We start from the raw sequence: 12,819 nt of genomic DNA, 5'->3' as shown, positions 1-12,819 counted from the left end.
AATAGGCATATAATAGGCATAAGTGACTTTTGGATTTCTGGATAGCAGTAACAGTAATTTTGCCACCTCAAACAAAACAGAACCATCTATACACAGTCACAGGTGAGAAACGTATTCAGACAGGTTTTTATTGTTAACTAAGAAAGATTAATGAACCTCATACAATCTTTGGTGCCTACAACATGCATTACCTGTAACTCTTTTGCATCTGGATCCGGTGTCGTTATAGCGGAACTAAATGACAGAGCGCAAGTTCCCACACGGACTCGCACTGCTTGTGATTCTCCTGCACCGTGGTTTCTCTTTATGAATGTTTTGTGTAAAGTTTGGTAGCGGTGGATTGATAAGAGTCTGTTCTTCCAGCAGAAACAACCCGCGCCACTGCGCATTGATCTGATCCGGTAAAACAAAGAGTGCATTCGTTCAGTACAGCAGTGCCGCTTTCAGCCACAGTCTGCACACCTCTGCACTGTTGATTCATAAATGCCGTCTTGCTTTCTCTGCTGTGTGAATTTATGCACTTATTCATTCTTATGCCAGCCAAATATGTAGTCTGATCGTGGTGTTTTGCACGACTGCATGAGGCCTGCTTTTACCTGTTTTTAATACAACAGTGTGATCACAGGAAATGCGCTCTGTACTGTTATTTATTTTTGTTTTGTTTTTTAATTTGTCTTTATTTACAGTACTGTATATCAATTTTGGACCCACCCCTTGTTTTTTTTTATCTTCATTATTATTAATATTATTTATATATGTTGCTAGTGAAATGGGAAATAGGTAGAGCGATTAATTGAAACAGCTGGATGTAAATGCAGCGTATAAGGCAACGGTGGAGTTTGTAAAATCTAATGAGCGTGAAAGTCAATATTTTTTATTCTTCTATCTTAATTCTTCAGCACACCCTGAACTCTTTCGGGAAGCGTTCTTGTCTTTTCTTTAAGCAGTCTTCAGAAACAAACACTCAAAGCTCTTCTTTTGATGTTGGCTGCATTTTGTCCTATTTTCTCTCAAATTGATCCCACACTGCTTCAATAATGTTGAGGTCCAGGCTCTAGGAAGGCCAATTAATGTCCTTTATTGTGTGTTTTCATATCCAGGTATACCTTTACTCTAGTATACTGACAGTGTTTAGGATCATTGTCACGCAGAACAAAAAGAAGCTGATGTCAATCAGATAATTTCCAGATGGTATTGCATGCTGGATCGAAATCTGATGGTATTTTTCTCCATTCATAATTCCATCCGTGTTGACAAGATACCCGACACTACTGAAATGCTGCCTCAAACCACTGCAGAGCCTCCACTGTGTTTTACAGATGGCTGTAGATACTCACTGACTTCTCTACACAGACCTGTTGCCACTGATTTTCACTACAGTTCCTGTGTATTTTTATTTTATTCCCATTTCCCTTCCTCAAGAATGGCTTCCTGACAGCCACCCTTAGGCTGAGACCATTTATGATGAGGCTTGAGTGAACACAGTGAATAGATGGATCACCCGAGGGTCCAGATACATTTCTCGGGGCCTGTGTCTGGCCTTTTTCTGTTTTTTTTAAGGGATTTATTTTTAGATAATGTTCGTCTACTGCAAATAGAATTATAGACCTGCTACTTCTTCTTTTATCCTCCCCTTGTCCAGTTTCCTCATTTTTCTTTAAGAACACTGCACACTATGCTGAGATTTCCCAGGTTTTTGGGTAATAGTTCTTTGGAATAGTTCTTGTTCATGAAATAATACTATTTCATCCCTGTCAAGCTGCTATCTTTGGCATTTTTTATAGATTAAACTAAAGAAATGGGAGTAAATTCTGTGTTTTTGTGAATAGGTGTCAGTAACAAAGTGCTGAAAGATACAGTTTAATATTTGTTCTACTGCTAAGTTGTTTGTAATTCCTTAAATTATGTGCTCTTATGTGATTAAGTGACTCATGGATCAGTGGCTTAACCATTCCTCTAAACATGGTCAGGTACAAAGACTGGATGAAGAAGAGTGAAAAAGAAAAACTTTAAAACACCTTTAGAGAGTCTGGAGAAGTATTGCTCAATTTGTAAAAGAATTACAAGGGAGTTTGGCTCCACTGGAAGCAAAATATAAAGAAATGAGGGCTGGCTCAAGAATTTTGCCCAGTAGTGTAGATAAGGCAAAATAAAGACTTTTGCTCAGTTGCAAACCATTCTCATTGTCAGTAATGATTCCCACTAGATTTCTAAAATTCTTTAAGCTTCACTTGAAATTGTATATTTACTGCCAATTTCATAGATTATATGTTTATAATGGAAGCTCAAAGTGGATGTTTCAGCTATTTGTGTCTCTGTGTGTGACATAGACTTGGCTTCTCTGTTTTTATGATTCAGGCATGTCTCAGGACAGTCAGCACGGCAAGTGGACCATCTCCAGCAGTGATGATGATGACGATGAGGCTCTTCCTCCTTCAGGGACTGCAACATCTGGTTCCCGTCAACCCACTGAGTCCAGTCACAGTTCCTACCGATCTGCTACTCCATCACCACCCGTGGAGGTGAAACCAGAGCCAGCCAAACCACCGGTGTCCTCTCTCGCTGTTGGCTCAGAAGCCAGGCAGTCAGCCGCTAAGAACCAGTTAAACCCAGTGAAGTATGAAACCAGCCCTTCACTGGCTGGAAAACGCAAGAAAGTGGCGTCAGATAGCACGGGCTGGGCTCTCTCTGATAGTGATGAAGATGATGGAGAGGTGAAGGGAAAGAGTTTGAGTGACTTGCCAAAGAAGGCGCCTCCAAACCCCAAAACAAAGAAGCCAAAGGTGGAGAGCGAGCGTCCTCCAAGTCCTCACGGCCGACTTTACTACATCGATGAGCCCGATGACTTCTTTGAATCCCGTCTTCCTCCACTAAATGACACCTACAGGTTTTACCTCAACAAAGTCACAGGACTGGAAAAGAAGTACAACAATGGCGCTCTGCATATCCGGGGTGAGTTTAGAGAGAACAAAGCTTCAGACACTGGTGAAGAGACAGGTTACCGGTTAGAGCTTTCAAACTAGCAGGGAAAGTTTTTTTTTATTTCATTTTATTACCTTCACCAAAGAGCTTATGTGATTGGTTTGTTTTTCCTCTCTGTTTGTTAGCAGGTTTACTCACAGTTATGGATTTATTTGAAAAAGTTTAGGAGTGGATGCGATAACTTTTTGAACCTTTCTTTACCATGGTGAGATGGCATTTTTTTCATATACATATCAAATGGAAATAGGAAAAGTTAAAAACCATTGTCTCCATTTTTGTGAACTGGTACAATGGTACAACCATTGTACCAGTTCACAAAAATGACCATTTTAAAGCCCTTCATCCTTTGTGGTGAAGACCTTAGAGTAATGTAGCGAGAAGTTTAGTTATCCCATTTCAGCAGTCATTTGCAGACATCAGGGAGATAAAACATCAAAGGAAGCAACATCTGGCAGACCCAAGAGAGCAGCCATCTGCTAAGTGACAAATTCTTTGTCAAAGGCACAGCGAACAATGCGACGAGCAAAGAAAAACAACAAAAAAGGGAAACTGGCAGTTATATTTGCCATTTGCGGCTCAGCTCTTGAAATCTTGGTTTTAGTTTCACTTCCGCTGTTTTTGTGATTTCCCCTTGGACATGTCTCTGCTGCAAACTCCTCAGGCTTAATGGTTTGGCTTTAACTTATAATCCAAACTTTTTTTTCCTTTTATTTAGACATTCTTTCCCCATTATTTGGCACCTTGAAAGAATCGGTTCAGGTGAGTAAAAATAATTATGCCTTCTTTTTCTTTCCACAGATGTTTTCATTTTAAACAACAGTGATAAAACAAACAATCAAAAAGCAACAACCATCTATCCCTGATAGTTCACACATGGCAATCCACTTTCTCAAAAGAAAAAGTCCACTCAGAAAAAAGGGCAGCAAATCAAAAAAATGCATGTCTGCTTGACTTCCTGTTAAAGTCACATCTCCTACAAAACTCCAAAAAAGCCCCAAAACATTAAAAAAAAATGTTTACCTTTCTGTACATATGTTATTCTTTCTAGTGAAAGGTTGGAAATCGTTTCTCTCATCCACTGTGTTCAGACCGAAACAGCGATTACTGGGCTTCTGAAAAATTTTACCCCTGTGTATTTTCCAAATCACTTTTCCTTGACCTCAGTGGAAAATGAAGTCCAGGGAAGATGTGTGGAGGAGAATTCATAAGGAGTTGGGGGGAAAAACAACTGTGGTGATCAGAGAATCCAACTGTGCTTACAAAAACCTGCTTAATAATATGACAGTAGGTGTTGTGGAAGAAACAGGCTATAAAGTGAAATGAAATGTTTGCCACGTTGAGATTATTTGCTCATCCTGTCCACTCATGTTTTCACATCCCAGTGGAATGGTTCCAGTGTAGCTCCTGTTTTTATTAAAGCTTCCTGTGACTGAAGTCTGAAGTCAAAATACTGCACTGCCTTAGCTGAGGGCAGAACTAATGCACTTTAAATATAATAGAAAATATCTTATTATTATATATAAAAATCTACGCTCTTGACGCAAGATCATAACTTCTTGAGAAGCAGATTTTATTACAGCAGCTTAATGTTCATAGCTCACCTGTGGGTTTAACAGGCTGCCGTTAAAGGCTTAAAATATATCAGCAGTTTATGAACAAAACTGAAAACACACTATTAATTTCTATCTAGGTCACCAACATAACTTATCAGTCACGCTGGTGACTGATGGTAAATTGTGAAATGACCTTATTATCCTCTATCCTCAATCCTTTCATAAGCGATGGTCCAGTGTGTTCTTTGCCTAAGGAGCTGATAAAGGTGGTGTTGACACACATTTCTTAAGCTCTTAGAAAATGCAACTGGCTCTTAATGCCTTCAGATGTATAACTCAGTTAGGATCCTTCCTAAACAAACCCGATTAGCCAACCACAGCCCTGGTCTCCATACTGTGTATGCGGTAATATGCGGAAATATGTGGTAAACAGCAGCTGTTGGATGGGTTACAATGAAACATGCGACAGATCCCTAAGGATGAATTTGATGACTTTACTTTTCATGTGTCAGGTGAAAAACTTGGGACATTGCAAAGAAGTAAAAGTATGGCTATAAACTCCACTCTCTTTCTTTATAGTTTAACTATTGCTTTGATATTGCCTGGATGGTTAAGCAGTACCCATCAGAGTTTAGGTAAGTTCTGCTTCTTCTTTCCTGTCACTGTACTATAACTCCCAGATCTCAGGTCTGATGATATTCATATAAAAAAAACGTTATTAAATTAAAAATTACAGTAAAATGAGAGAAATGAGTCAGACCATTGAGCGGTGAAAAGTACACTGGGGTGGAGGAAGGTAATGGTGCAGGGAAAGCTAAACTCTGTGTTTATGTTTTTAGGGATCGCCCAGTTCTGATCGTACATGGTGATAAGAGGGAGGCCAAAGCTCGACTCATCCAGCAGGCTCAGCCCTTTCCACATGTGCGCTTCTGCCAGGTACAGGCTGGCCCACACAGGAAACAGCTGTTTATCAAAGGGAAATGGTTGATATTATTTCCACTTTGGATTGCCGTTTAGGTTGAGCTAATGTTTTTATTTGTAATCATTTTTTAATTTTTGCAGGCCAAGCTGGACATTGCTTTTGGAACTCACCATACGTAAGCATTGTTGATGTCTAAAAGGGGTGCTGAGAGCAATCTAAAGCCTTAGGCTTTGGTTCACATATCAACTCCATTTTAGACTGTTTTTTTCCAATGTCTATGACATTGTACAGATCCAGGTTGTAAGCACAGAAGCCCAACACACCTGCTGTGCTTTTGTTTGTGAGGAAAAATCAATAAGAAGAAAGTTGTTTTAAAGAGGAAAGAGCTAAAACTGTTTGTTTCATACACAAAGTGAATGTGAGTCATGCAAAGCTACCCTGGTCATGCAAAGCTACCCTAGAATAAAAAAAAAAAAAAAAAAAGCATAAAAATACAGATGTAAATGAGCATAAAAAGTCAATCTAAATTTATTGACTACAAACTAGCACGACTGTTATGTAACCATATCAGGCTTTGCATCATTGTTGTCATTTTGGCTGTTTTCTTGTCAGAAATTGTATTAAATTCTATTCTATGTGGCATTAAAAGCTCTTCGATAAACACTATAGTAAAGATGGTGTGAGATATGATGATGTGAAAGACCGATAAAGTCATACAGAAAAAAAATGCTTTAAGTCATTGCTACTGGAAGTGGTTTTACAAGCTACTTAATCAGGGCGTGACTTTTCACAAGACTGCAAACAGTCCATTGAAAATATGTTTACGTTTATATGATCCACATTGCAGATATTATAGGCCTTTTAGCTTGCTCTTTGTTGTATTGTATTGCTGTGTGTCATCAGGAAAATGATGTTGCTGTGGTATGAGGAAGGCTTCAGAGTCATCATTTTGACCTCTAATCTCATCAGAGCTGACTGGTACCAGAAAACACAAGGGTACGTCTATTCTTTATTTATTGTTGTTGTTGTTGTTGTTGTTGTGGTTTATTTGTCTGTTATCAAGGACATGGGAAGACTACCAAGCCAAATTTGATGCCGCTTGGTAGCAATGTGGTTTATCACCAGAGAAAAAGAGCCCTTCTAGTTCAAGAAGGGTTTGGAGTCTGCAAGTTGGACTACTAGCCCTACTTCTTATGAGCCACTTTAAAAGTATAGAGACTTATAAATAATAATCATATTGTGATTAAATGTGTCGCTTGGTTGTGAAAATGTCCTCAAATCAGTTTTTCCCAACCTAGGATGTGGATGAGCCCTCTGTTCCCTCGGTTACCAAAGGAAAGCAGTGCAAGCGCTGGTGAGTCGCCCACCTTCTTTAAGAGGGACCTGCTGGAGTATCTGGCATCGTACCGCGCTCCAGAACTTGAAGAGTGGATCCAGAGAATCAAAGAGCATGACCTGTCAGAGACCAGGTATACACAAGATGCTCTTCTGTATTTCGTGGTTGTAACAAGTGGCTATTTGAGTTACTGATGCCTTTTTACCAACTCAAAGCAGTCTGGGGTCTTTCTGCTCTGACCTCTAGCACCAACAAGGCTTTTTTTTTTCTTTTTTTTTTTTTTCAAACTGCCAGTCACTGGATTTTTTTTTTCATTTTTGGATCATTCTCTATAAAGCTGAAAGATATGGCTGTGAGGGAAAATCCCAGTAGAGCAGCAGTTTGTGAAATAAATGAAATGAAGTGGCTTAGAGTATAAGTCTAACTTTTATTATAAGTAGTTTAAGTTTTGGTTTCTGTAACGAAGAAGCTTCCCAGCTCTGACAATGTATCCAATCTTATCTTATATCCTATTATCTTATTTTTTGAGATGCAAAGAGACAGAACAATATAATCAGTGCAATAATGCCCAGATTACAGTTTGTTCTACCTTTGTCTTCTGTTATCAGGGTATATTTAGTTGGCTCAACCCCAGGAAGATATGTAGGTTCAGATATGGAGCGCTGGGGCCACCTGAGGCTGAGGAAGGTAACGATTTCCCTTCAACTTTACTGTGTAACTATATCACCACTGAGGTGTTGCTCTTAAAAAGTTGGGTTATAATGTTTATAGAATAGATAATTTTCTGCAAAATGCAAGTGATTAGAAGGAAAATGGCTATAATATGCAAAACATATGACTGGATTTTCCCTTGTTCTGTTTTTTTGTTTGTTTGTTTTTAAGCTGTTGTACGAGCATACAAATCCTATTCCTGGCGAGGAAAGGTGGCCAGTGATTGGCCAGTTTTCCAGCATCGGCTCTATGGGATTGGATAAATCTAAGTGGTTGGTGGGGGAATTTCAGCGCACCCTGACCACACTAGGAAAATCCTCTCTTCGCCCAGACCCTCCTATGCACTTGGTCTGTCCAACTACAGCAAAGATAATGCTGTTTGCTGCATGATCAGATTTAAAAGAACTGTCTGCTGTAGTCACTGAGTTTATTAAGACAGGAAACTTTTTCACTCAGGTTTTCAGACTTTTTTTTTTTCTTATATATTTGAAAACTTTAGCACTAAATAATCAATCAAGCAGTTGCCCACTTCGTATATAGTCAGGGTTTTGTTGTTCCACTCTTACTTCCGGTCGTTCCTTTTGTTAGAAAACTTTGAGAAGATATTTCTCCAGCTTGCATTATTGAGCCACTTAGCTCATTTTATGACTTTTGTGTTCTTTAGCATTAATAATTACTAGGCAATTGCTATGTTTGACCACAGTTTATTAAAAGTTACAAAGCTCTATATTTCTAAAACAAGTTTTTAATGGGACCTTCTTTTGCAGCTTTATCCATCAGTAGAAAATGTGAGGACAAGTTTAGAGGGATATCCAGGTAAATATTCTTTTTACTCACATTTCAAATACAGTATAACTCATATAAAAACTAAACTTCTTCAGAATACTTTTAATTTTAGTATTTTCAATTTGCGCTTTTAAATATTTCTGTTTTTATTATTGTGAATTTACTTGTAATCTAAACATTTTTGTCCTCCAGCTGGAGGCTCTCTTCCCTACAGTATCCAGACAGCTCAGAAACAACTTTGGCTCCATTCTTACTTTCAGTAAGTTCTACCAAAGCAAAATTCAGTCCTGCTGTTAGGGCGCAGCAGTAATCAGTCACTTCTAGTGTGCAAGTATGATTGCAGTCTCCAGCCCTTTTTTTTTTTTTGTTTATTGTCACATCTGTTTTTAACACAGAATCTTTCAGGTTGATCACAAATCAGAACAAATCAGTAAATAAAAGCAAAAAAACAAACTCAGCTCAGAAGAATCAGAGAAGTTCAGGAGCACCAGAAGGAAAGCAAATAGTGCGGCTGATTCCAAATAACTCACTGCACATACCAGTTTAAATAAACAGTTGAGTTGGACTACTGAATTATCTAAGATTATTAGCTTGTATCTAATTTCAGTGTGCATATGGGACCACAATTTATTACTGTAGCACAAACACAACAGATGGCAACTAAAGTGTTGAAGAACATCGGGGAGAAATTAAAACAGATGAACTGACTGAGGTGCTTAAAAACAGTTTTAATAATGTAACATTACTAAACGCTTTAAACAAATGAGAAACATTTAAACCCAATATTTGATCTGAAGAGGTGGTCAATACTGCACATAAATCATAATCTCGAAGTTGGGGCTAGTCTGAAATTTGGTAGTGGAAAAGTTTTTTAGTTGAGATTTTAATGAGGTGGAAAGCCTGAAGTCTGGAAGTTTCAGAGCTGCTGCTGAGCAGCTGTACTTTAAGAGCAGTGATCAGCTAACACAGCTAAATGACCAGAGTTATAATGGTTTTTCAGGTCTAGCAGAAACACTGGGATTTGCCTATTGAGGCAATTATTGAGATATGAGAAAATGTATTTAGATTAGCCATAACGTAACATTCCCAAAAACAGGAAAAACATTGAACTGATGGCCACATATGGTTTGCTCTGTTATCTTCTGGGTTATATTTGACATCCAGGTGTCCGAGTTATTCCATGCATGAGGTGGGCCGTAACTAGGCCTTGACTTTTGCTTTTTGCGTTCTCTGTATGTTTTGGAACAGCGGTCCCCAACCTTTTTTGTGCCACAAACCAGTTTATGTCCAACAATATGGATATATACAACAAAATAAAACCAGTTCCTGCACCCAAAAAAGTTTGGTACAGTTTGCACACATCTTTTAAGTGATCCGCGGATTCTTGTGTGTGGTTGTTTTTAGCCGCTGGAAGGCAGAAGCAACGGGGAGGAGTCACGCCATGCCACATATCAAGACATACATGAGGGCATCTCAAGATTACTCTCAGCTTGCCTGGTTCCTTGTCACAAGGTTTGTGTTAGTGTGTGTCTTTGCATCTGTTCTTTTATTTCTCATATAGCATTTACTGCTAAAACAGGCAGAATTACATTTTCATGCTAGACTAGAAATACGCTTTTCTTGTGGGTTGCAGAATTAAGAGTTGTATGCGTTTATAGTTATCTTTTCCTGTGTTTATATAAATAGTAATACAACGATGTGGTTGATAAAATTAGTTGTTCTGTTTTCTATAATCAGTGATAGCATATTCTTGTGTAATGGTTGCATCTTGTGTTGTATCATTGTATTTGCCATTAGTCTGATCATTTCCTGGTCGCCTGAGCTGTAATAAAAAGTTTCACTTTGTCTCTTTGGTGGGTTTCAGTGCGAATCTCTCCAAGGCAGCATGGGGTGCGCTAGAGAAGAACAACACTCAGATGATGGTGCGTTCATATGAGCTGGGAGTCCTCTATCTGCCGTCCGCCTTTGTAAGAGCAACATACAATTTAATTGTGAAGAAAAAAATTTCTATTACCTTTTATCATTATTATAAAAGACCCGATGTGTAGTTACATGATGGATGTCTCCCTACAGGGCATGAAGACATTCTCTGTTGACAAAAATCCATTTCCGGTCTCTGCGTCCTTCTCGGGTTTCCCAGTGCCGTTCGATCTCCCCCCTACATCCTACACTACTAAAGGTATTGGGTGTTTTCTTGCTTTGGAACTAGACTCCAGGAACTGTAGTTTTCAATACTTCAACGTTGACTTATTTTTTTTTTTTTTAGTCCTAGAGGTTTTTGCGTGTTTTCATCCACATTAATAGTTTCTGAAAACCCTATCAGTGTGGATCTAGCACCCACCAGTCCTGACTCTATGTCCTGCATAATGTTCCTTTTTATCTGGTAAATCAAAGTATCAACACTTTGAATTTTACTTCACTCTTTTCCTTCTTTGCTCTCAGATCAGCCTTGGATCTGGAACATTCCTTACAGCCAGGCTCCCGACACACACGGCAACATCTGGGTTCCCTCCTGATCACACGCACACACGTCTCATTTGAAAGTCTGCTGTCTGTACCTGTTAGTTACTGTGTTTAGTTGTTAGTGGTATTAACATTTTTCTGAATACTTTTATACTGTACCATATACTCATATGATTTCTACCAATAAATAAAATATTGTTAGATTTGTGTATTTGCAATGTCAGTTGTTGTTTTTCAGCATTAGAATAAGATTTAAACATAAGAGGTTGCACTCAAATAGCTTGAGTTATAAATCTTCATATGTAATTCCAATTTAGAATCCCAGGAGAGGTCTGATGTGGTCTTATTTTGGCATAATGGGGGAGGTTCTGTGTAAATTTACTTAATTTAAAGTGACAGCTCTGTATGAAACATCCCTTTTAAGTGAAACCTGTTGCACAGATTCATAAATGTTCACGATATAAGCTTGTTTGCTTCTTAATATCATAAAGGATAAAGCTTGTATAGGATTTGGGGAGAACATTAATGGCTCATTTTTTTGTTTTTAATCGCCGATCTGCACGCATTCCTATTTTTGGTGGTTGGGATTTACAGCACTTTGTTTTTTTTTTACTATCAGGTTAATGATTATATCCGTATATGTACCCCTTGGGGTAAATTCATTACTGATTAAGCAGTTTGAAAGAGCCACAACCACGTTTTCTCTCTTTAACTTGGGTAAGTTCATCTCAGCAAGATGGCTTTTTTTTTTACGTGTTTTAATGTTAGCTCACTACATATTTACACTGGTTAGAATTAAACATATTTACCAGAAACCTCAAATTAGCACCTATACAAATACAGTATGTTTTTTCCCTAGATCTTTAAAAACCCAGGGTGCATTAAAAAGCAACTGTCCATTGCTGTCTGAATACCCTTTTTTTTTTTTTTCTTAATCTAGCTTCAACAGCTCTTTCCAACATTGTCTCATCATCTTCATCCCACAGTAAATACTACAGCTTTGCACATCTTCTCCAGCATCGGACGCTTCCTCTCCATTCCTGGGGAAGAAGTGTCTTGGGGAGTAAGGCATCTCCTCACTCTCCAAGATTGCGTTAAGTGATCTAGTCAAAGATGTCTGCTCTCTCTTCAAGACATCTCAATACCTCCACAGGTATGTCACCTGGACCAAGTGCCTTTCTACTCTTCATCCTCTTAATATCTGCCCTTCTTTCTAATTCTCTATAATTCCCGATCCTTTGTCCAGGCTTCTCTTTCTCGATTTTTTCATTCATAAGCTCCTCAGAGTACTCCTTCCATCTTCTCAAGACGCGCTCTCCATTTGTTAGTACATTTCCATCTCTATTAGGCTGCACATCCTTTCCAATTCAATCTTTCTGCTTAGTCTGTAGATCCATGTTCTTTATATTTGTTATATTTGTAGTTTCCTAAACAAGTTAATGCGTACGCTACACCTGTAAATTCACACAATGAGCATCTGGTCTGAATTAGGAGTTAAATTAGGATTCGGTGTATAAAAAGTTATTTTACAGCTTAGAAATAATTGCAATTGGGAATGTAAACATTGGGATGTACTCCCTAGTGTGTAAACAGAACAAGAAGCAAGATTATACTTTCAGCTTCTACTGGGTTTCAAATTTCTTCTTCATTTTTTGTCTGCTTCCTTTAGGGGTCGCCACAGTGGATCAGCTACCTCCACCCTATCCCTAGCATTCTCCTCTGTCACATCAGACTACATCCTTTACTACATCCATGAACCTGCCCTCTAGTCATCCTCTTTTCTTTCTCCTGCTGCCTGGCAGCTCCACCTTCAACATCTCTTATAACCAGTTTATTCACTCTTCCTGCTCTGCGCATGTTCAAGGCATCTCAGCCTTGCCTCTTTAACTTTGTCTCCAAGCAGCTCAACCTGTCAGTCTGACATACTCATTTCTAATTTTGTCCCTCCCGATCACGCCAAGGGAAAACCTTAGCATCTTCAACTCCTGCCACCTCCTGTCTTTTGTTAGTGGTACTGTCTCCAAACCATACATCATAGCAGCTCTCATTACCAACTTGTAAACCTT

At 38.7% G+C, this 12,819-nt stretch overlaps 1 protein-coding gene across 1 annotated transcript; it reads left to right on the top strand.

Moving 5' to 3' along the window:
• The first annotated feature begins 242 nt into the window (after positions 1-242).
• On the top strand, positions 243-11,297 carry tdp1 (tyrosyl-DNA phosphodiesterase 1). The gene is made up of 16 exons (XM_080884737.1): positions 243-401; positions 2,359-2,952; positions 3,698-3,741; positions 5,115-5,170; positions 5,375-5,471; positions 5,598-5,632; positions 6,361-6,453; positions 6,756-6,926; positions 7,402-7,480; positions 7,676-7,852; positions 8,272-8,320; positions 8,483-8,549; positions 9,695-9,802; positions 10,155-10,257; positions 10,364-10,469; positions 10,733-11,297. The coding sequence occupies exons 2-16, from the start codon at positions 2,361-2,363 to the stop codon at positions 10,804-10,806; spliced, it is 1,851 nt and encodes a 616-aa protein (XP_080740863.1). The 5' UTR covers positions 243-401; positions 2,359-2,360; the 3' UTR covers positions 10,807-11,297.
• The last annotated feature ends 1,522 nt before the right edge of the window (positions 11,298-12,819 follow it).

Source organism: Rhamphochromis sp. 'chilingali' (genome assembly GCF_963969265.1).
Source record: "Rhamphochromis sp. 'chilingali' genome assembly, chromosome: 6".
Lineage (NCBI taxonomy): Eukaryota > Metazoa > Chordata > Actinopteri > Cichliformes > Cichlidae > Rhamphochromis > Rhamphochromis sp. 'chilingali'.
This window is presented reverse-complemented; position numbering and strand designations above follow the sequence as displayed.

Bases quoted from the DNA above. Each gene is read 5' to 3' on its own strand.
- tdp1 (XM_080884737.1), top strand. From the start codon at position 2,361: ATGTCTCAGGACAGTCAGCACGGCAAGTGGACCATCTCCAGCAGTGAT. The intron at 5,171-5,374 runs GTAAGTTCTGCT...TTATGTTTTTAG, and splicing joins CAGTACCCATCAGAGTTTAG to GGATCGCCCAGTTCTGATCG. The intron at 9,803-10,154 runs GTTTGTGTTAGT...GGTGGGTTTCAG, and splicing joins GCCTGGTTCCTTGTCACAAG to TGCGAATCTCTCCAAGGCAG.